This window comes from Ochotona curzoniae, unplaced genomic scaffold, assembly GCF_017591425.1.
Source record: "Ochotona curzoniae isolate NIBS_2020 unplaced genomic scaffold, NIBS_Ocur_1.0 contig_43, whole genome shotgun sequence".
Lineage (NCBI taxonomy): Eukaryota > Metazoa > Chordata > Mammalia > Lagomorpha > Ochotonidae > Ochotona > Ochotona curzoniae.
In genome coordinates this window covers 36,911,581-36,932,981 of record NW_024466218.1, presented here as the reverse complement: position 1 = coordinate 36,932,981, position 21,401 = coordinate 36,911,581, and the positions used below count along the sequence as shown (strand labels likewise).

General features: G+C 51.5%; 1 protein-coding gene across 4 annotated transcripts; it reads left to right on the top strand.

Moving 5' to 3' along the window:
• The first annotated feature begins 571 nt into the window (after positions 1-571).
• On the top strand, positions 572-21,394 carry LOC121159731 (cytochrome b5). Of its 4 annotated transcripts, none has more exons than XM_040985121.1 (6): positions 572-803; positions 15,506-15,634; positions 16,066-16,099; positions 18,537-18,559; positions 19,454-19,488; positions 21,038-21,394. In XM_040985121.1, the coding sequence occupies exons 1-6, from the start codon at positions 675-677 to the stop codon at positions 21,117-21,119; spliced, it is 432 nt and encodes a 143-aa protein (XP_040841055.1). In that variant the 5' UTR covers positions 572-674; the 3' UTR covers positions 21,120-21,394. The 4 variants fall into 4 exon arrangements, with proteins under 4 accessions (XP_040841055.1, XP_040841058.1, XP_040841059.1 ...); XM_040985125.1 differs by having other exon boundaries at positions 573-803; positions 16,066-16,095; positions 21,038-21,066; XM_040985123.1 differs by lacking the exon at positions 18,537-18,559 and having other exon boundaries at positions 573-803; positions 16,066-16,095.
• The last annotated feature ends 7 nt before the right edge of the window (positions 21,395-21,401 follow it).

Below are 21,401 nucleotides of genomic sequence, written 5' to 3'. Positions count from 1 at the left end.
ACCGCCTGGGGTGTGTGTGTGTGTGTGTGTGTGTGTGTGTGCGCGCCACCCCGAGTGGACGAACTGACCGCTTGGGGTGTGTGTGTGTGTCTTCACGTGGGGGGTCCTTCAGTTGACTAGGGACCACACACTGGCTTCAGGAGACGCCCTCAGGCCGCAGGCTTTTTCCTGCCTAACTCTCTCGCGACGTCCCCTTTGCGGGCGGGGAGGATGACCACCTCGTGACAAACTAACGTCGGAGCCTACAGCTGATTCGGTTTGACTGGGAAACGCCCCGCGATAACAGGCTGCACCCGCCGCCCTTCTCGACGTGAACTCTGTACCCAGCCCGCGCCCCTTTGTGCGCCTCCTCCTCCGCCGCCGCCTTCTGCGCAGACTCAGCAAAGCCCCGCCCACCCTCTGCACGCACTGTGGGATGGCGGAGGGCAGCTCCCGCAGCCAATCAACAGCAGCTTGCCGGGCGGGGCAGTCGGCCGAGGGCGGAACCGCTTGAGCGATAGGCACGCTGACCAATGCGCGGAGGCCGTGCGCGCCCCGCCCCGCCGCCGCGCCCCGCCCCGTCCTAGGCGCGGGCCGGGTGCACCGGGGATGTCCCGGGCGGAGCTGCGTGAGTCGCCGGCTGTGCGTGAGCCCGTGTCGGCTGAGAGCGAGGGCCTGTCTGGCCGCGTGCAGAGATGGCCGAGCAGTCCAATCAAGGCGTGAAGTACTACACCCTGGAAGAGATTAAGAAGCACAACCACAGCAAAAGCACCTGGCTCATCATTCACCACAAGGTGTACGACCTGACCAAGTTCCTGGAGGAGGTGAGTGCAGGAGGCGCGGGGAGCCGGGCCCGGCTTGGGGGGTTCCAGCGCTGCGCCCCTGGCTGCGCGCCCCCGGCTGCGCTCTCCGTCCTGCCGCACGCCCCGGCGGTGAGCGCACACGTGTCCCCTAAACGCTGCCCCGCTCCCGAGTGGGGCGCGAGACCGCGTCGGAGGCGCCCTGCTGGGACGGGTGCTCGAGCGGGAGGGCGTGGGGTCTCCTTCGGGGCCGCGGCCCGGCGTGGCTTGGGGACGAGCGGGACCTGCCTCTCCGCACCCTGGCGTGCGGCTGGACAAAGTCCGGGCAGGGGCAGGGCCCAGCAGTGAAAGTCTCCCTGCGGGTGGGACTTGGGCGCCTCGGAGCTTTGCGCAACTGAAAGGGAAAATTTCCTTTGCGTAGGATTTTTTTCTCTTGCATTGAGTTATTATGATTATTCTTAACTGTCCACACCAAGTGTGTCACACTGGGCGAATATGAATCATAAACATTAAAAGCGCATTGTTTAGAGGCCCTGGGGTCAGGCGTGCTCCCCCTGGCTGGTTCGCTCTCCAGGGGCCAGCCCACCGCCTGGGTGTCAGGAACCCATCCCTGCTGCCTGCCAGGTGTGCCCTGTGGGAAGCCAGGTCAGGCCCCCTGATGTGGGCCATGGCTCTCAGGTCGCCCCTGCCTGGGGAGCATCAGTGGTCCGGCAGCTCTTTTGTCCCCCAACACCTGCCCGCTGGCTTCACGTGTGGCCAGAGTCCAGAGGGAGCCCCTTCTGTGTCTCTTCCCTTCGCTTTCCTCCTTGTTCCTTGCTCCTCGTTTAAAAATCTCAGACGCTGCACAAACCCTTGCGTGTGAGTTGAGAATGTTCTGTCTTCCCTGTGTTCTTTCCACATGGAAGCTTTTGCTCTTGGCAGCTCTGAAAAACTTGCAGATGTTGTGGACTGAATGTAGTGCTTGGCGTGGTTTCCCGCCTGGGGTGAACAGTGCTTATCTGGCACCAGGGGGCAGGACTTTGATCCTCTCTCCGGGCTGGCTGGATGAAGCGTTGTGCAGCTCAGGGTTAGTGCGCTTTTCTAGGTAAAGGTGTAGGTCAGGGCGGTGGTGCAATGGGAGAGCAGGACCGGGTTGGAGTTTAGCTGTTGTGCAATGTGGGCTCTGCCCTCCTGAAAGGAAGTTGTTTTCTTGTTCTGGAGGAGGGGTGAAACCCAAGAATGGAAGCAGGGCTTGTTGTTAGTGCCTGGATATGGAGCGAGAAGTGCTGGGTTCCTGCCTAATGCTTGCCTTGAGGTGGGATCATGAGCCTTATTGCCTGCATTTAAAAATATATATATATGGGCCCGGCGCGGTGGCGCAAGTGGTTAAAGGTCCTCGCCTTGCACGCCCGGGATCCCATATGGGCGCCGGTTCTAATCCCGGCAGCCCCGCTTCCCTTCCAGCTCCCTGCCTGTGGCCTGGGAAAGCAGTCGAGGACAGACCAAAGCTTTGGGAACCTGCACCCGTGTGGGAGACCCGGAAGAGGCTCCTGGCTTCGGATCGGCATAGTATCGGCCCGTTGCGCTCACTTGGGGAGTGAATCATCGGATGGAAGATCTTCCTCTCTGTCTCTCCTCTCTGTATATCCGCCTTTCCAATGAAAAAATAATAAAAATAAATCTTTAAAAATATATATATATTTTGACAATCTTTACATAGTTAATCAGGGTAAAAAGGGTCAAGGGCTACAGGAAAGTGGGTAAGACTATTATTTTTTCCAAATTGTTTCCTTCATGTTTAAAAGGGGGGTACTAAGGGAGAAGGCCCACCCAATTTCCCACCCTCCCCAGGTCCCGGATGTAGGGCATGCTCTGAGGTTCTTGCTCAAGTGGTTTTGATATTTCAACAGTTATGAATCGCTGCCAATCTTGCCACTCCAAGCACTATGACGTCCTTGAGGATTCCACGGATTGACGTAGTCCATCATAGAGTCTCTGTTTGCCCCGTATTTCACTGCCAACATATAGCTGGGATGGTTGGTTGACTTGTTCTGTCTTCTCTCTTTTCTTGGTTAGGGATTGCCTGCATTTTTTAACAACAGGCTATGTGTTATAGACATGGGGCGGGATGAGCTTCTACCCACTGTTTCACTGTCTGGAACTCCCTCTGGGTCTCCCGTGTGGGTGGCGGGGGCCCAAGCGCTTGTGGGGCAGCCAGGAGTCGAACCGGCACTCTGGGATTATGGGATGCTGATGTCGCAAACAATACTCTAACCCACTGTGCCCTCTATTTTGAACCGTAGATTTTTTTTTTCAGCTGTGAGTTGTTGTTTTTGAGTTTTTGTGTGTGGAATTGACTCTTGTCATTTCTGGTTTATTTTTATTTACTTGAAAGGCAGAGTTACAGAGAGGGGGCCAGCCAGGGCTGGGCCAGGCTGAGGCCAGGAGCTCAACATTCCATCCAGGTCTCCCACACCCAGATGCTTTACTCAAGAAGCTGGATGGGAAGGGCAGTGGCGAGGCTTGGACCCGCATCTTGGGGATGTGGATGCTGCGGGTGGCAGCTGTCTGCTGTGTCCCAGCACTGGCCCTGCAAGGTCTATAAAGCATGCATTTCTCTCCCTTTATGGTTTTAAAATGGACACTTGTTCCTGTGGAACACTTTCTGGCAGCTGTCCTGCTTCATGAGAACTGCTGGCTTTCAAAGTTTTCGGTCGTGGTCTCCACATGGGGCCTGTCGTGTGGACCGTGCTCGTGGCTGCTGAGCTGTTCCAAGCCAGGCGCTGGCAACAGTCTTCCCGGGACCTGGGTAGAAATTGTGGGTGTTTGAGATTCACTGACCTTAAGTCTGAAAACGGAGGAATGTGTTTTTACCTTGAGAAGGCTGCCAAGTTAGGACTCAGATACTGCTAAGTGTCTGCTTTTTGCAAGGAATTGTTCTTTTCTGTTTATTTTTTAAAGACAACACTGTGAGAATCAGAAAGAGCTCACATCGGCTAGTTCACTCCCCAGATGCCTACAACAGCTGGAGCCGACTGGGCCAAAGTTGTGAGCTAGGAGCTCATCTAGGACAGTCAAGCAGGCAGCAGGAAGCCAGTCTCTGCCTGAGGAGGAAGCCGGAGTCAGGGACACGGTGACCCTGGGTGCTGGGGCCCAGCCATCTGCTCTGCTGTGGGCGGCTGTGCTGAGCGCCTGCCCCACAGAGGCTCGATGGGATTCTGATGCTCCTCCTGACCGCCTGTGAATGCCAGATGTGTCTCTAGTGGCTGTGGGATGGGAGCATTTATTTTTACTTCCTAGAGTGCTGTGGCAGTTTAGAACGTGTGAAGTCCATAGTGGGAAATGTGAAGGGACCAGCAGTGATGGTGGCTAAGGAATCTTGCGGGGGGGGGGGGGGGGGGGAGGACACAGAGCTGTGTCTCACAGGGCCACCAGCAGGAGGTGACCTTTCTAGATATTTATGTATTTCTACCTTTTTTTTTTTTGATAACTCAGTGAGGCTATTTGGTTGTAATATAGTGAAAAGAACACCCACGATTGTTAAGCTTTGCTTTTTGTGGCCCTTAGGATGAGTGAAAAATTGTGAAGAAGAAAGGAAAGGTTATAGAGGCCGGCCTGGGTAAGCTAATTTCTGCCTTAGACAGATGCCTGTTGTGCTGCCAGCCTTTCAAGACCCTGGAAGACAACCAGGAAGTGCTGTCGCTTGGGGAGCCTATTGCCCAGGACAAAGTTGGGGCTGCCCAGAGCTCAGCTGCCCGGCGGTGGACAGCAGGAACGGTTGGCAGATGTTCCTGGGCACCTTGCTTGCGGGTGTGTGTGTGCCCCAGGTCCCTACTTGTACTTCATTTGGCTTCCTTCCCTGCTGAGCTGTTGAGGAGAGCGAGGCCCTGGCATCGTCCTGGACGTGATCCTAACTACATCCCCTCCTCTCTCTCTGCTGTTTGGTTTCCTTGGTAACAAGGGTTCCAGGTGAGCACATACATATGCCTGCTGCACTTCACTGTGCATTGCCAAAGCACCCTGGAGTGGCTGCCTGTGACCGCACTCCACTGGAGGGCTCAGTGCCCTGGAGCTCTCCCCGTGTCACTTCTGATTTCTCCAGATCCTCCCTTTTGTCAGAAGAGGAAATGTATGGAGGTGGGTCCTTCCTTCCTTCCTTCCTTCCTTCCTTCCTTCCTTCCTTCCTTCCTTCCTTCCTTCCTTCCTTCCTTCCTTCCTTCCTTCCTAACCTACCTTCCTTCCTCCCTCCCTTCCTTCCTTCCTTCCTTCCTTCCTTCCTTCCTTCCTTCCTATTTTTAGGATGTGAGTTTCCTAGGTGTGGTGGCACTAATATCCTGTCGGTGCTATGAAGACATTAGACGTGGTTGCAGCCTCTGTCTGGGCCCTTGTTGGAGGCTCAGAGTCATGTGGGTTGGGGGGGGGAGGGCTCATGAGGCTCAGCACCTGGGGGCATCTTCATGGCTCTGCTTTCTTCCTTGTTAGCTTTTGCGGAAATACCCCCCTTCATTGCTTTCCTTACCTCTCTGCTCGTCCCTTTTCCTAAACTCTAATATGAGGACCAGGAGAACCAGTTCAAAGTTGGGACAGACTGGGCCCTTGCTGCTCACTGGGATCTGTCAGGCAGAGTGGGCATCTCTGGTGTTGGCAAAGCTCCCTTCTTCTGTCCCTGAGCAGCTCTGATGGCCGGACACAGTCCCGTGGCATTGGGCCTAACAGCCTCCAGGCTTGTTCCAGGTCTGTGGTTCCTGGCATGTGCTTGGAGGTGGAGAAACTTGAGTTCTGAGGCTGAAAGCCTTGTTTGTCTCAGTGTCTGTTGTTTGTGGTAGCCAGAGCTGCTAATCTCGATTGTGTCCAGCACAGGCCAGGGCGTGAACTGTGTGCAGCCTGCATCCCTCCATCTTCCAGAGCATGCTAAATCCAGTGAGTGGAGAGTGCTAGCTGCGCATGCCTACTAAACTTCAGCAGCTTTCTGCCTGGTCCAGATAGTTTGCCAAATGCTGCTTGGGCATGAAACCTGCTTTGCATTTTAAGCTTGTCAAGGGCCCTCCCTTGGGTTGTAGTGGCAGTGGCCTCCTCCTGAGAAGTGAGCAAGTGTGTGCCTGGGTACGGGTTCCCCATGGTACTCAAGTCGCTGCTGGAAGGAGCTTGGAGCCTGTATGCTTCCCTGTCTGCCACTCTGCTTTCAGCGCAACCCAGACCCTGGGCACAGAGCAGCTGCTTTTTGCTGCCATCCCCTCTGGGGCAGAGGACCGCTCAGGTGCCTTCTCCCCATGGGTGGTTTTTCAATGGTAAGAGGCCTGAGCCCGCTCCCTGTTGTGCAAGAAGCCTGCCAAACCCTGTGAGGAGGCTGCGGGATGGTCTGCAGAGGCCGTCTGAATGACTAGCTCCCACAGGAGGGATTATTCCCCGGGAAAATCTGAGTGGATTCAGCTCGCCTTACACTTGCCACCCACTCACTCTCCTGTGGAGTGCTGGTGGCTGCTGCCCAGTGTCTTTGGTGTGTCACTCTTGTCCCTTTCAGCTGGCCACATGCTGTAACTAGCACAGAAGACCGTCCACTTCTAAAAGGAAAACAAAACAAAACAAAATGGAATGTCATTCTCAACTTAGTTATCTGCTGGCCTTCCATTGCGTGTACAAGAAAATCCTCTCTGTGTTGTGATTTGAAAAGCTCCTAGTTATCCACCCCCACTCCCCAGCCAGTAACACCATCCCCTCTCCTGCCGCGCCCTCACTCTGTCTCAAACAAACCACACTTGTTCTGCCCTTGCAACCTTTGTACCAGTTCCCCGCTTGCAGTGCTCTTCCCATCCCAGCACCTTGCGTGCTCGTCTCGGCCTCAGCCAGGGGATTGATGCCCTCAGCCTCTGCAGTCTGCGACTAAGTCAGCAGCTGAGGTGTTCCCTGGCTTCAGTCAGCGAGCACTGGGATATGTGGCGGGCACGCAGCTGGGGCTGCCCGGCGGGCTGGAAGGAGAGTTCGATGGAGGGACGTGCACAGGCCCGCTTCTCTTGCTGTGTGAAGTGACTGGAAGGAAGCAGATGTGTGAAGGGTGAGGGAAGTGTGTTTCCAGGCTCTGCCTTCCGAAAGCCCCCAGCTGCTGGGCCCTCACTGTCCCCTCTCCTGGCCTTCACCCCATGGGGCCGCTCTTGGCCAGTGTCCAGCACAGCCTGTCACATCCTGGCACTGTGTGGTGAAGCCCTGCTGTCCCAGGATCAACTCCCTGCTCTCTGAACCCCACTGATGTGTGCACACGCCCTTGCTATGGTACTGGGGCTGCCACTTGACGGTCCTTGGGTCTCTACTCTCCGTAGAGAGTTGAGGGCGACTGTGTTTCTCCTTGGCATCCCGTCCTGTCCCTGCTTTCCTTCCGTCTTGCTGGGCAGGCTTTCTGGCTCGTTTCTGACCAGAGTTGGAGATGCCAGGGCCCGAGCTTCCTGTTCTCCCTGGGTCTTCTCTTCCGTGTCACGGCTGTCAACGTGGGGTGCCTCCTGCATTATATTCAGTCCAGAAGGTCTCTCTTTGCTGCACTCCGTGTCCCCAGACCACTTTGCATCTCATTCCAGATAGCCGTGCACAGCTCACTCCTGACAATGTCTCAACAGCAGAATTCCCTCCTTTCCACCCATATCTGTCCCCATTGCAGCCGATGGCTAGCAGGAAGCTGCAGTGAAACCAGGATTCGAATCTGTCACTGTCGTGTGGGATGCTGCTGTCTCAGGCTCTGTCTTACCACTAGGCCAAGTGTTCACCCTCTTTCCAGCTGATTTAAAGAGACACATATGCACATATTTAGCATTGGCTGGTCCATTCCCCCAGTGTGCCCAACAGCCAGGGCTGGACCAGGATAAAACCAAGAGCCTGGAGTTTCATCTGGTCTCTCTTGGGTGGCAGGGACCCAAGGACTTGAGCCAGCACCTGCTGCCTCTCAGGACGCACAGAAGCAGTGGAGCTGGGGCTCAGAGCAGCACTGCAGTGTGGGGAGGGTCCCTCATGGGTAACTTACCTTGCTGAGCCAAACACCTGCCGCCTCCTGCTAATCATAACAGCAGTTTTGAGTGCAATTAGATGGAAGAAAGTTAACAATTGGACATCAATTGCCAAGAAACAAAAACCTTGGCCTAAGCTTCCTACGTTGTGGATCACAGATCTAAATATAATATGTTAGACTGTCTTTTTAGAAGATCCACCTTGTACCCACCGGTTTAGTTCCCAAATGTGAGGCTGGACAGACATGTGGAGCTAAGATGGATCTGGGTCTGTCCTAGCAGAACTAGGCAGTTGGTGGGGGAACTTGGCTGCCTGGGTGCCTGTCCTCTGGTGCCCCTGCTTGCTCCCCTGTATTATGTGGGGCCGATGGCCACATCTGTTGGCCAGGGACATGGTCAGGGACACAGTCCTGGTCTCCCTGCAGGTTTTCTCCCCAACTGCTGTGGTGGAGAGTGTGAAAGCTGGAAGATTGTGGATTGGAAGGGAGTCTGTGTTGCAGACACAAGGACTCAAGTAGAAACTCCAGAAAGTTTTCGCAGGAGCCATGGCTGCATCTGCCCTTGGTGGCATGCCAGTGTGCACCCTCCGTGTTATTCAGAGCTGCTTGCAGGTGCGGTTCTGTTTTGGTGCCCTGCCTTGACTCGGCCTGTTCCCACAAGCTCCCTGCCCAACCTCAGACCTTGTTCCTTGTGACCCCTCCTTGGCCTCTCTGCTGTCCTGCTCCAGTGGGTGTCCAGCCCTCCATGACTGCTGCATGTGGGACCTCGGCTATGCCTTGGCCCTGCTGGAGTCGCGCTCCTTGAAGGCAGGGCCCTGATTTGCCCCCCCTTGCTGGAAGGATACCTGAGCAGGTGCTTGGCAGGTGTGTGAGAGCCGGTTGTAATTTTATCCTGGGATTGAGTTGAGGCGAGGAGAGGGTGTGAAGGAAAGGCCGCCCAGGCAGGTGTGGCTCCTTAGCACAACTTGAGACCCGAGGGGCAGGTGTCACGTGGCCATGGGCCCTGAGTGTAAAACCATCCACACATCTTACCAGCTTGTCCTGTTATTTGAGTCCAAATCTTGTTTAAGCTCGTCCTCCAGATGCTAGAATTGTTTTCCTTTTAGGCTTAGCTATTGCAGGTTGTCTCTTTAATGCACCCCCCCCCTTTTTTTTTTTGCCTAGTCATTGTTTTTGGACAAACTGTTGCCCCTCCTTTTTTGGTGGAGCAAAGTATTTGGAATGAAGGATCTTGTGCAAACTCCATAGCTGCTGGACTCCTGCTCCTAGGTGCTAAGGGTTTTGTTTTGTTTTCTCCCTCAGTTGTGGTAGTTTAATTTTGTCTTGGTTTTGCAAACCCTGCAGGGAAGGACTGGTCTTGACCTGGTGCAAATTGCGGAGTGATTCTAGGTCCCTCCTGGCACTTCCTCCAAGACAGCTTCATGGCTGGAAGGAGCCTGGGCTGTGTGTGTGTGTGTGTGGCATGTGCATGTTGAGTCTTTCTTATAGTTGGTAAGTTCCAGGAAGATAGTAACTATGTTGTTCATAAATATAAGAAGATTCATGACTCACATAGTCTACAGCGTCAAAGGGTCCTGGATGCTGGCCTGACCTCCCCCATGCCCTGTTGGTGGCTGTGAGGTCCAGGCTTGGGGCGCCGTGTGTGCCTTTAGGATGGCGGCTGTCTGGAGGCCCTTTTAGACTGTCACCTTGAGTTCAGCTCTCCACAGCCAAGGTGGAGTCTGTCAGGAAGCTGAGGCTCTTCTGTCATTGGGGCAGGGACCCAAGCTGGTGTCAGGAAGGCAGGCCGCCCCTCGGAGGCCAACTGTACCTTCATAAAGCATATGAAAATATGCTTTATAAAGCATAAAGAAAATTAAGAAAGTTGCAGAAGAGAAGAGGCGAGAACCACTAGACGAGGCTGTGACGAGCTGCAGAGCTGGGCAGTGCCCATGCTCATTGGGCAGAGTGAGCCGGAGTCGTGCCTTAGTGGTACCGTAGAGACTACCTCGTGCCAGACTCCACCAGTGAGGCTGGCAATGAGAGCTTGGGGACTTTGTTACTTATTTAACTCTCCAGAACTTCTCTCAAAACTTTTTTTTTTCTCAGAGATTTATTTATTGGAAAGGTGGAGTTAGAGAGGAACACACACACACACACTTTGCATCCTTGGTTCATTCTCCAAATAGCTGCAATGACCAAGACCAGGAGCCAGGAGCCGCTTCTGGGTCTCCCATGTGGTGAAGAGGCTCAATCACTGGTGCCATCTTCAGTTGCTTTCCCAAATCCACTGTCAGGGAACTGGATCAGAAGTGGAACAGCTGGGATTTGAACTGATGCCCAGATGGGATTCTGGCATCACAGGCAGCAGCTTTACTTACTATGCCACAACTCCTGGTCCTTTGCATGCCTGATCAGACAAAAAATCCTGTTGATTTTTCACCTTCTTTCCCATGTCGCACATGAATCTTAGACCCAACAGATAATGGATAATTTTGATGAAATCAGTTAGGCAGCAGTTAAGCGTGAAATACTACAATTTGAATGATAAGAACCTTTATGATTCCAGGAAAGGAGTGTGAGATGGACTGCAGTGGTTGGGGCGAGAGAAGATTCTTACCACCAGGCCGGTTGGGTGTGATAGTCCCAGAGCTGTGTGTGGTGATCTGTGTGCTGTCTTGCCTGTTTGCCCCGCAAGTGCCTGCAGGTGTTGAGTGAGCCACACACCCGAAGTCTGTGTCCCTGTGACTTACGGAAGCACAAGGCCCAGCAGGAGTGAGTGCTGTGGTGGAGAGGAGAGCTGGCGACCTGGCGTGGGCCTGTGGGGCAGGCCCCTGACATCAGGAAGGGGTCCGAAGACTTGACCTTGGAGAGCAAGGGAGTGACGGATGCCCTGGCTGAGGGCGTCCCACGCAGAAGGCACATGGGATCGCCTTGGAGAGCCTGCCCGATGCTGTGTGGTTGTGCCAGGGGTCCACAGAGCCTGGATGGTAACTATCCCCTCTCCCCTCTCACATCTGGCAAAGAACCAAGTTGTGGAATAGACTGCTCTCGAAATGGGAGGAGCCAGAGGTTAGCAGACACTGGCAGGGCCATGACCTAAGGCCAGGGAGCTCCTGGTATTACCCTCAGGTTGTGGAGGGGCAGACAAGGAGGCATTTCCCGGGCCAGAGTCCCACTGTTGGGAGCCCCACTAGTGCCGTGCTCAGTGTCCGCCAGGCCGGCCGCCAGTGCGCTGGTGGGTGGCTCAGTGGCTCTGTGCCTTCCTGACGGTGCCCTCAGTGTTGGATGACCATGCAGCAGGTTCTCCTACTTACACAGATTCTGCCGACCACTGGTCTTCTCAAACTCACTTTCCTGTTTATTTTCCTGTAACTCTTAAACAACAGTCAGAAAGTGAAAGCTGTTTCCGATTCTCAATGGCTGTTGGAGGCTCAGTGTATTTGGATTGTTGCTTAGAAAGTAGGAATTCTCAGGGTTGGCAAGAATGGCTCAACTTGCTAATCCTCCACTTTCAAACACCAGTATTCCTGTGGGTGCCGATCTGCGTCCCAGCTGTTCCAGTTCCCATCCAGCTCCCTGCTTGTGGCCTGGGAAGGCAGTGCAGGATGGCCCAAAGCCTTGGGACCCATGTGGGAGTCCTGGAAGGGGTTCCGGGCTGCTGACTTGGGATTGGCCTAGCTTCGGCTGTTGCAGCCGCTTGCTGCCTCTCCTCTGTAAACCTGCCTTTCCAATAAAAATAAAGAAATCTTAGAAAGGGAGGGGTAGGGAAGAGAGTAGAGGTTCTGGAACAGCCTAGGGCAGGAATTATGGGCTTCAGAGTACATGGGCACTGTGGGTTAGAGGCCCTCGCTGCTAGACACCCCCTATGCTCTGCCCCTGGATGGCACCCTTGTCCATAAAGTTATAACTACCAGTCCTGGCCTTCCTTGCTGCCCCCTCATGTCCCTTCACTGCAACTTCCTTTCTCTAAGCTCTGCACCATCACTGCACCGGAGGACCAGAGGGTGTGTGGACTGTGCTGGAGTGGGATCTGGAGCTTCCCTGGGGCTAGACTTAAGAATTTAACCTCTTGCCACCACTGTCCACCACACACACGCACATGCACACACACTCGTCAGATGATTCCACTGCCTTGCTGTTGCTTGTATGTTCCTTTTCCCCTTTCAAAGCCTTGCTCTTTGCTCTGCCCCTTGCACATCTGAGCCCTGCCAGGAAGGTTGGCTCCAGACCCAGCCATGCGGCACAGCCTGGGAATAGCCGAGGAGGCGCAGTGGCTGGCATCGGCAGTTGAGAGCATTTCCATAGCCTCACAGTGTGATCTCTGTCTGTTACCACTGTAATTTGTATTGTCTCTGAGAAGGCCTGCAAGGTGAATTACCTGACTTCAGATCATTGTGATTTAGACTGAATTGATTCACTAAGGTAAAGTTGATCCTTCCCTTCTGTAGCATCAGGATTACAAAGAGCCAGTGCTGTGCCTTTTACTGTCTTCGGGACCTGGGTTACTCTCTTCCAGATGCTCTGTTTTAAGGCTTGGATTTTCTTACTGTAATTGTTAGAATCTTTAGGGGTAAAAATACTAGCATTATTAACTGATTCTGTACATTTTTTCCCTACAGTGGTTCATCTGCTTTGAATTTTTTTCATTGCCGGTCAGGGAGGTCAAAGGAATCTAAGATACTCCTCCTTGGCTTGGCTCTTTTCCTCCTGAGGAAGTTGCCTGGCGGGGGCTTAGGGCAGGTTCACACTGCCTCTCGTTTCTGTTCTTGGTTCAAGGTGAAGGGTTCATTTTCACACCTGTGTTACACTTGTGTTTGTGCTGTGTCCATTTTCTCCACTTTAACACTTTCACAATCACTGGACTTTAGGACCTTGTCCAGTTGTGACTGTAGAGGGGGCCGACTCTGAGTGTAACTTCTGAAGTGTCCCTGTGGTGGTAGGCTGCAGAACAGTGGCTGGATGTGGGGAATTGCCTGTTCCCACGTTCCCTATGCAGGAGTCCCAAGTGGAGAGCTCTTGAGTTGCACCATGCACCTGTGAGGAGCGATCATCTCAGAGTTGACATAACTTGGGGTGCTGGGTGTTTGGTGTCGCATCTGAGGCAGGGCCTCACAGCCACCCTTTTTCATTGTCCAGTTAAAGATGCGTCCAGAAGTGCTGTGTGGCTTTGCAGGGGCCAGAGCGCTGCCCCTGGCACACACATGCTTGTTCACAGGACTGAGAGACCCCAGGTGCTGCTTGCAGAAAACAGGTACAGAAACCAGGGAGCGGTGACACAGCAGGCACTGCTTGGCTGTGGAAGAAGTCACATTGAAGGCTGGCATGATGGTCCATTGGTTAAACCGGTGCCTGTAATGCTGGCATCCCAGATGGGGGCTGCTTCTACTTCTGATCCAGCTCCCTGTGTTAGAGTATTGGTATAATGTTAGTATGTTAAAATGTTAAGAATATTAGTATTAGGTGATATTAGGCCCTTTTGGGTGAGAAGCCACTACTTTGCTAGGTCAGAAGGCACCTGCACTGTGGGAAAGCTCCACTTTAGTGGTAAATCTGTCTCCCTTTGTCTTTGTGAACTTATCTACCATCGAACCCTGGTGCAGGAAAGCAGGGGCACAGTTCCCCGGCCCCAGGGACTGGAGGAGCCATAAAGATAAGGGTGCCAGGATGGGATGAGCCGTAAATAATAAGTGTGGGAGCATAAACAATAAGTGTGGGTGCCGGAGTCCAGCTCCAGCTGAGTTCGGAGCTCGAGAAGGGTGCGTGAAGTAGGCGTAGAAAGAAGAGACGGACCACTACAATTCCAACATCATTGTGGACCACGCGAGAAAGCTGTCCGCTTTATTTATACAGAAGCAGTACACAGTTTTTTTTTTAGGGCATTTTGACATAGCTTCAAGGGGGGCACAATTTACAACCGCTTGAGAGGCGAGTGAGGGAGGATCCCACATTCTTTGCTTATCTCGGCTTGCCAGCCCCTACTTACTTCCCTCAAGTCTGGGTCCCATCCTTGGCGCTGTCTGTGACAACCAGACCCCTACCTTGAATTATGCATGGGAAAAGGGCTGAGACCTTGGTTTATGGGGATTAGGGTATTGGCACCAAAGGTCATTAGGTCTGCAGGCCCACACAGTTTGCTAACTAATTAGCAAGAGTTACAACGACGGAAGGAACTGCAATTAGCAATGAGCCATGTTTACTCCATTTAGGTTTCTGCTCTACAATGGGCAAGTGAATGTCTCCAAAGATAACTCTACAGATAGTTTCACCTTAAGACAGGACATTATCCATTCTGATGTTGCAGCCAACATTTTCTCAGTAGACGACACATCTTATTCAGTAATACATTCCTACTACAATTCTTATTCTATAACTTATCCATCACTTAATGAGAAATACATCAAAAGAGAAGAAATATAAAAATCTAAGGCAAAAGTTTCAAACATTAAATCCCTCTACAATTGTAGGCTCTACAACCTCATAAATGATCAAACAATAATCAAAAGTATACATGATGTTAGTAAAGTCACCCTATTTCCTCTAGTTAAAAATTATGAAGGCAGCCAAAGCAACTACATTTACTATGTTCTAAAGAGTTGAGAGTTGCAAGGACAGGCTAACCTTTAAGGTCACAGTAGCTATATTTTGCCATAGCAGGATGGCCTTTAGGATCACAGTAACTATACTTTTGCCATAGCAGGATGGCCTTTTGGGGTCACAGTAATTATAACAGGATAACCTTTAGGGTCCCAGTAACAGGATAGCTATATTTTTTGTCATAGCAATTTCAACCCATACTCCCATCACTTCCATTAGTTTGTGAAACTCTTATCAGGCCATTTCCCAGAAAGCATGCTAAATATTTGGGCCAGATCTCAGAGCAATGGTTAGGCACACAATAAGGTGTCTGGAAACAGCATGGGCTTAATTGTACTCCTATGCCCAGTTAAAGGCCCACTCACCAAGACACTATCAGTAACATTAACTTTTAAGCTCATGTTGGTTGTAAAAGCCATCTCACAGGGGCAAACTATGCCTAATAGATTGCAGAATTCTTAGTGGGGTGGTTGAGTGTCCATGCAAACAGGGGGTGAGACTGCGTCAAGGTGGTCAGAGAAATCCGCCGGGCCCTGCCAAACAGCTGTAAGCTCCCCCAGGCCCTGCCAAGCAGGGGAGCTGTTCTCTTCACACCTTCGTGTCATCCATACCTACTGCACAGACCCCAGCATGTGGGAACGTAAATAATGAGTGTGAGAATGGAACAGACTGCTTGCACCCAAATTTATTACTTTTGAGTTGACTTTGATATATGTTACAGCCAAGACGGGGTATATAATCTCCAGCCTTATGTTAAGTCGGGGTCCGAGCCACTTGGCTGGCCTGTGTGCCCCAAGTACGATCTGATCCCAGCATGCTGGCACAATAAACTCTGTTTGCTTTTTGCATTACCAGCAAGACTCTTTGTCGTTTTCTGGGGGTTGACTAGCTCGCACCCTAATGTCCGGGTGGGGAACTCTGGCCCGGACTCTAACACCTGCTGCTGCGCCTGGGAAAGCAGCAATGACCTGAGCACTCACATGGAAACCGGATGGAGCAGCCTGGCCCCACCTTTGGCACTGGCACAAAGGACATAGTATGCAGGGGAGCAGTGCTGTTGGACAAGTTCCTGTGTGCCTTGTCAGCGTTGTCCAGAGCAGCCTGTCTTAAGTAGACTGGCCTTTTCCCGAGTTCATGTGCCTGGAGAGGCAGCTCACCTTCATCTCACCTCTCGTTGAAACAGCATCCTGGTGGGGAGGAAGTTCTGCGTGAACAGGCCGGAGGTGATGCCACGGAGAACTTCGAGGATGTCGGGCACTCTACAGACGCCAGAGAACTGTCCAAGTCATTCATCATTGGGGAGCTGCATCCGGTATGTGTTGGGGGAAGGATCGAGGGGATTGGAGAGGAGCTTTTTGTATTTCTACCTATCTGTAGAATATCTGTAGACTTATATATATACCAGTTACACATAACAAAATTCAAAAATGAATGAAGTGAAAACAACTCCGGTTGATTCTAGAATGCTGTGTCTGTGTCAGCTCACCCACAGTTGCTCTCCGCTTGGCGGGGTGCATTTCTCATGGGCCAGAGAGCCAGAGGCTGGGAGCCCCAAGGCCGGTGTGTCCTGGGACGTGTGTCTCAGTCTTGACTTTTCACGGCCCCATTCTGTTCCCCAAGTGGTAATCACTGAATGCCTATTTTTTTTGAAAGTTACTGAAAGCAAGCACTTTGGAAATGACATCTTTGTAGATGTCTCAGTTCTGTAATGTGCTTAGTGGTTTTGTTTTGCTTTCATTGCAGGATGACAGATCAAAGTTGAGCAAGCCCACGGTAAGTGTGACTCACTCAGGGGTCCCTGCTGGAGCAGGCTTCTTCATTGTATTTAAAACCTGGGGGGCTCGGAGCTCCTGTCGGGACCAGCTGAGGGCTTTCTGGGTAGGGTGGATGGGTGTGGTGTCTACTTCATTTGCATGGGAAGTTGGTGTGTTTTGTGTTACTTCTGTACGATCCTCATTATTTAAACTACTTTTTATATCATAAATAACAAGAAGCACCTTTTGAAAAGCTACTTCCTGTGTGCGCTGTGATGCTCTCGTCTGAAACATTGAACACTGGTCTGATTTTCAGGGAAGTTGAAAGTGTAGCTGTCGGTTGTTCCATGTGAGAACACTGCAGTGTTGTCTGCTCCCTGTGTTTCTGTGCCGTAGTTGGATGTTTAGCACATTAGTTTCATAGTCTGGCTCACAAGCCCTGGCCACCAAGCTGACCGTCTCACTTAGTTTTGAGGATAAATCCAGAATCAGAATTTGAGAAGAAAAATGAGTGTCAGTTGGCAGAGTGAAGAGTGAGTCCTGGACTGATATTCAGGACTACAAAGGAAGTTCGACTTAAAACAAATGGCGGGAACAAAGCAGTGCTTTTGTCCTGCTGGTGTGTGCTCTTGGTTTAGCTGGAGACCACAACAGCTCAGGCTCCCCTGAATGTGTGTCCGGAGCTCCTGAACTCCTTTCACAAGGTGCTGATGTACACACGCCACCAAAGCCATCTGCTGCAGCCGGAGCTTAGGTACAGAGCAGTTTCATTTGTTTTCCTTTTTCTCTTTAAAAACAGGCTTTGCTCCAGGGCTGGTACAGGAGCCCTCCAGGAAGCTGAGCAATGGCCTCCAGGGCTTGAGTGGCTGGTTTAGCTTGTACTTGACCGTGTCAGCAAGATCTGTCAATTGTTTCACAAGGCGGACACACACACACACACTCACACACACAGGTTCATCCCAAATAGCCTCAGGCCTCAGCATTTGGGGCTGGACCAGCCAAGGCCAGTTGGGGAACTGCATCCAGGTCTCCCGAACACTTGGACCATGGTCTAGTGCTTTCTTGGAAGCAGTAGCAGGCAGCTGGGTGGGAGGCACAACCCTGTTACTCTTTGTTACTCTCTGTAAGTTTTTGATATGAGTTTTTTTTGAGAGACAGAACAAATTTGCCTGATGGATTTTAGAAACTGCGCTCTTACCATCAAAGCAAGCAGCTTTCCTGGCAAGATCAGGATAGGATGAGTGGCTTTCTGCTTACAGAACGCTTTGGTTTGCTTCTTTATTCCTTAAAGATGGTGTTTTTTTTTTTATATTTCTGTACTAGCTGGGTATCAACAACCTCCAGGGTGCACCAAAGATCCCCCTGAACTTGTCCAGAGAAAAGCGTGATGCTAATCTGCTAAGTAATGTATCTGTACGCATAGGAATCACAGGTGTTTAATTACACACGTGCCTGTATCCATCACATTTACCTAGAGAAGATAGTAGCAGGGGCGATGCCCTCTCTTGGTTATGGCTGTCTTTGGTGCACACTGTGTCCCTGGGGAAGGTGAAGGGGGACAGGCTGGGGAGTGAGTGTAGGGCTGTCCCATCCCAGGCTTGACAGTGGTGGGCTCGAGCTATGTCACAGGGATGTTCCCTCCTTTGGCCGTTGAGGGAGGATTGTGCTGACTTAGGTATCCTGCGAGGCAGGACACTCATGGTTTTTGTAAAAGCTTCCTTTATTTGTAAATGGAATTGATCATAGTTTATACTGATTTATGGCTTTCAGAAGTCATCCAGGCCCAGCCCTGAACTGTTCCCTCCCCCTTTTTCACTAGCGGTTGAAACTCTCAAAGTCTTGAGTGAGTAGGAGCAGAGCCTGCTGTGACACTCACCATGTCTCCCCATCCCTGTTCACTGTGGATGTCCCTGAGCTGAAGGCAGGCATCCACTAAAGACAACTTACCTAAGTGACAGTTTGTCCCAGGTGATGGAGCTGAGAAGGTGATAAGCGAGCAGGAAGTGGTGGGACAGTTCTTAAGTTCGTTCTTCAGAGGGTCCTCATTGTTGCTGGTGTGATGACAGGCTTTTTGACCTTAACCTTGATGCAGGTGCAGCTGGCTGAATCCCTCCAGTTGTCACCTGTCCAGGAAAATGCATGTGCTATGTTTGCCTCAGTTTCCTCTTTCGTGCTTGACCTTGTGGTGTGACAATAATGCTGTTTTTGCTTCAGTGAGACCTTGGGTTTTACAACGGAGGATGTCTACCCTCTAAGTTAAATAATGTTCATGTATAGTTTTATTATTTTTCATATTCTTTATATATTATGTGTTATCTGAAAACTAATCCTTCAATATTTGAAAAATAACCCTGCGGAAGTAGTATTTGCGCAGACCCATGATTGATTTAAAGTTTGCCAGAATAGCTGATGCACCTGTTGCTTTCTTTGTAATGACTTGTTTTTCCCCCACTGTGTCAGGAATCTTAAAGGCGGCGTTCAAGGTTGGTGGCTCCCGCTGCTTGGCTTGCTGGTGCCTTCGGGGCCTCCTCCCCATCCCAGGCCCTTCTTTGCTGTGCTCCACAGACTTCTGATGCTGCCCTGTGCTGCGGGCAGAGGCTGCCTTGCTCCCTGCTGCTGTGCTGTGTGGCACTAACACATGGGCTGTTGTGAAATGCTTCCTAACGCCTCTCCCAAAGCCAGAAAAATGTGTTTGGATAGGCCAGGGTTTTCCAGCCCTGGGGAAGCACGTGTGTCCCAGAGGTGTTTTCAGTTATCTGTGTGGAGCTCTCAGAACGTGCTAGAAGGTCATCCAAGGCTTCCTTCTGTGGCGCTCAGAGCCAGCCTCCAGGAGAACCCAGGCTGGGTCTCCCTGGTGCCATGTGGTCAGAAGCAGGAGAGGCTCGGGCAGGTCTGTGATGTGCAGATGTGAGAATCCTTGCGTATTCTCCTAGTTCAATAGAAACAAGCACTTTGCCGTCCGGTTTTAGTACAACTGACGCGTGGAGCACCACGTTGATGCTCTTGAAGATTGCGCCTGCTCCTCGTGCAGAGCTGGGGTGCTGGGCGACCCTGAGGCTCAGCCTTCCGTCTCGCTGGAGTGCTGACTCGCCTGCCGTGCAGGGCGTTCGTGCAGCAGATTCACTTTTCACATTTTCAGGTTGTTGAGTTCTTTTCTTAAATGATTTTAAAATAGCTGATTCTTAAAAATGTGTGACTGAAGAATGGTGAAATTAGGCATTTAGTGAAAAGTTTATGATGTGATATCCCCTTTCAAGGGAATGCACTGACTCAAATGTAGTGCCTTTACTTTAAAAAGAAAAAAAAAGGTTTTCAGTCAACGGAGTGGACATGCGCGTTCCCTGTGACTTACTGCGTTTCCTTTGCTTGTGTTCCAGGAAACTCTTATCACCACCGTTGATTCTAATTCCAGGTAGGTTGGAGTTTCCTTGGAAAGTGGTGTAGGGTTGGAAGGCTTATGGGCCACCTCTGGGCACCTGAGCTGCTGTAAGCACACCCACCGAGCCCTCTCCTAGGGATCAGCCTCTCAGTTATGTGTGTGAATGCCCTCGCTGGTGAGCCATGTGAGAGCTCTGGGTAGCACACCCCGTCGGCTGCCAGCTGTCTACACCCCCTGGAACCCCCTGGAACGCCCAGAACAGAGCGAGCCTGGCACCACTCAGAGGGTTAGTCCCACTGTTCATCTCCAGGCGAACCTCCTGTCCTTCCTCACTTGCCCCATGGCCAGTTGCTTTACCCGTACTGGTCATGTTTCCCGACCAAGGCTTTTTGGAGTTGGCCTCAGAGTTGAACCCAGTAACTCAAGTGGAGCATGCCTCACTCGTTCTCGAGACAAGACTGCATTCTTGTAGTCCAAGCATGTGTTAATATTGGTGGCTATGCTGTGTTGACTTGCTCAAGAGCTGTTTTCTTGGACCAAAGCACGGACCTGCACGCTTGTATTTCATCTTGTCAAATTTAGCTTATCCAGGCTGTTGGTGTTCTAGAACATTTTTTACCTGCAGGTGTAATTTCACCTTACTCCCTTTTGAAACTCTTGATTCTCTCTGAAGGGAAACTGAAAAGCCCCGCCAAAGCCTCACTGAAGTGAAAGTTACAATTATTTTGCACTTAAAGTCTTTATAGAAAAGAAGAAAACTAAGAGTAGAGAGTTCGTGGTGCAAACTTACACATGCAGTTTATTTTAATGCTAGAGCTTACACGTGTATTCCTGTTGTTTAAGAAATTTAAAGCTAAGTTAAAAGATTTAAATGTGATTGAAATATTTAAACCTAACGTGAAGCTCGTCCCAGCTTGACTTGATCCACAATCAGCATTTCGTAGTGGACTGAAGCCCAGCATGTCAGCATTGAATGGTGCAGTGCAAGCACTTTGGAGATCTCAGCCCTGTAGGCTCGAGGCCAAGTGGTCCTGGGCATGCTGCTTCTCGAAGCCTTTGGAGTCTGTTGGGCACAAGTTGGTGTGATGAATATTCCAAGCAGCTTCTCCATGTTGGAGCTGGGGTGTCAGCAGCCTTGGTTCAAGCCCCCCACTCCCTTTTACAGCTCAGGGGAGTGATCTTCCCATCTCTGGTAGCCTTCCTGAGGTCTCAACTTGAAGTTCCTGATTGAAGGTTAGGTATGGAAGGAATACCCCCATCTGTGATGCACTGGGACGCGGGGCCTGGAGTTCATGTCCTCGAGTCGAGTTGCTCAGTCTGGCCAGAGTGAGCGAGCTCTCTCTGTCTGGTCCACAGCAGTAGATTGCAGTGGTGCTCCCTGGGCCATGGCTCAGGGGTGATGACAGCTGGGTGGCTTGATGACTGTGTTCTAGGATGAGCTGGGCACACCCACCCCCTTCCAGCAAATCTACAATGTCTCTTTAGCCAGATTGGTTTCTGAGGCAAGAAGCGAGCAGAGGCCAGTGGCCGTATGCTGTGCTGCCTGTCGCACACCCTGTGAGCGTGCCGTCTGTCTTTGCAGCTGGTGGACCAACTGGGTGATCCCGGCCATCTCCGCCCTAGCCGTGGCACTGATGTACCGCCTCTACATGGCCGATGACTGAGCCCTGGTGGAAGTCGGCGAGAGCAGAGACTGCTGTGACGAGGGAGAAAAGCTCATGTTAATCGCTCAACTGACAAGAACCCTGAACCCGAGAAATAATTGTAATATGTGTCACCCTTTCCTTCTTCCTTCGAAGCAAATAAGAACTGTTCTGTTCTCTCTAATCTCGAACTTTGCTACGTGCCTTTTTATCTACCAACTTTATTTTGATGTTTCTTCACAATGTAATTTACTTATGTAAACATGATCTTTTAAAAATATATGTATCTGGCTTTTGAAATCG

What these genes read in the sequence shown, in the direction of transcription:
- LOC121159731 (XM_040985121.1), top strand. Translation starts at nt 675, where the DNA reads ATGGCCGAGCAGTCCAATCAAGGCGTGAAGTACTACACCCTGGAAGAG. An exon ending in TCATTGGGGAGCTGCATCCG is followed by an intron (nt 15,635 to 16,065) that starts GTATGTGTTGGG and finishes CTTTCATTGCAG; the next exon opens with GATGACAGATCAAAGTTGAG. An exon ending in ACCGTTGATTCTAATTCCAG is followed by an intron (nt 19,489 to 21,037) that starts GTAGGTTGGAGT and finishes CTGTCTTTGCAG; the next exon opens with CTGGTGGACCAACTGGGTGA.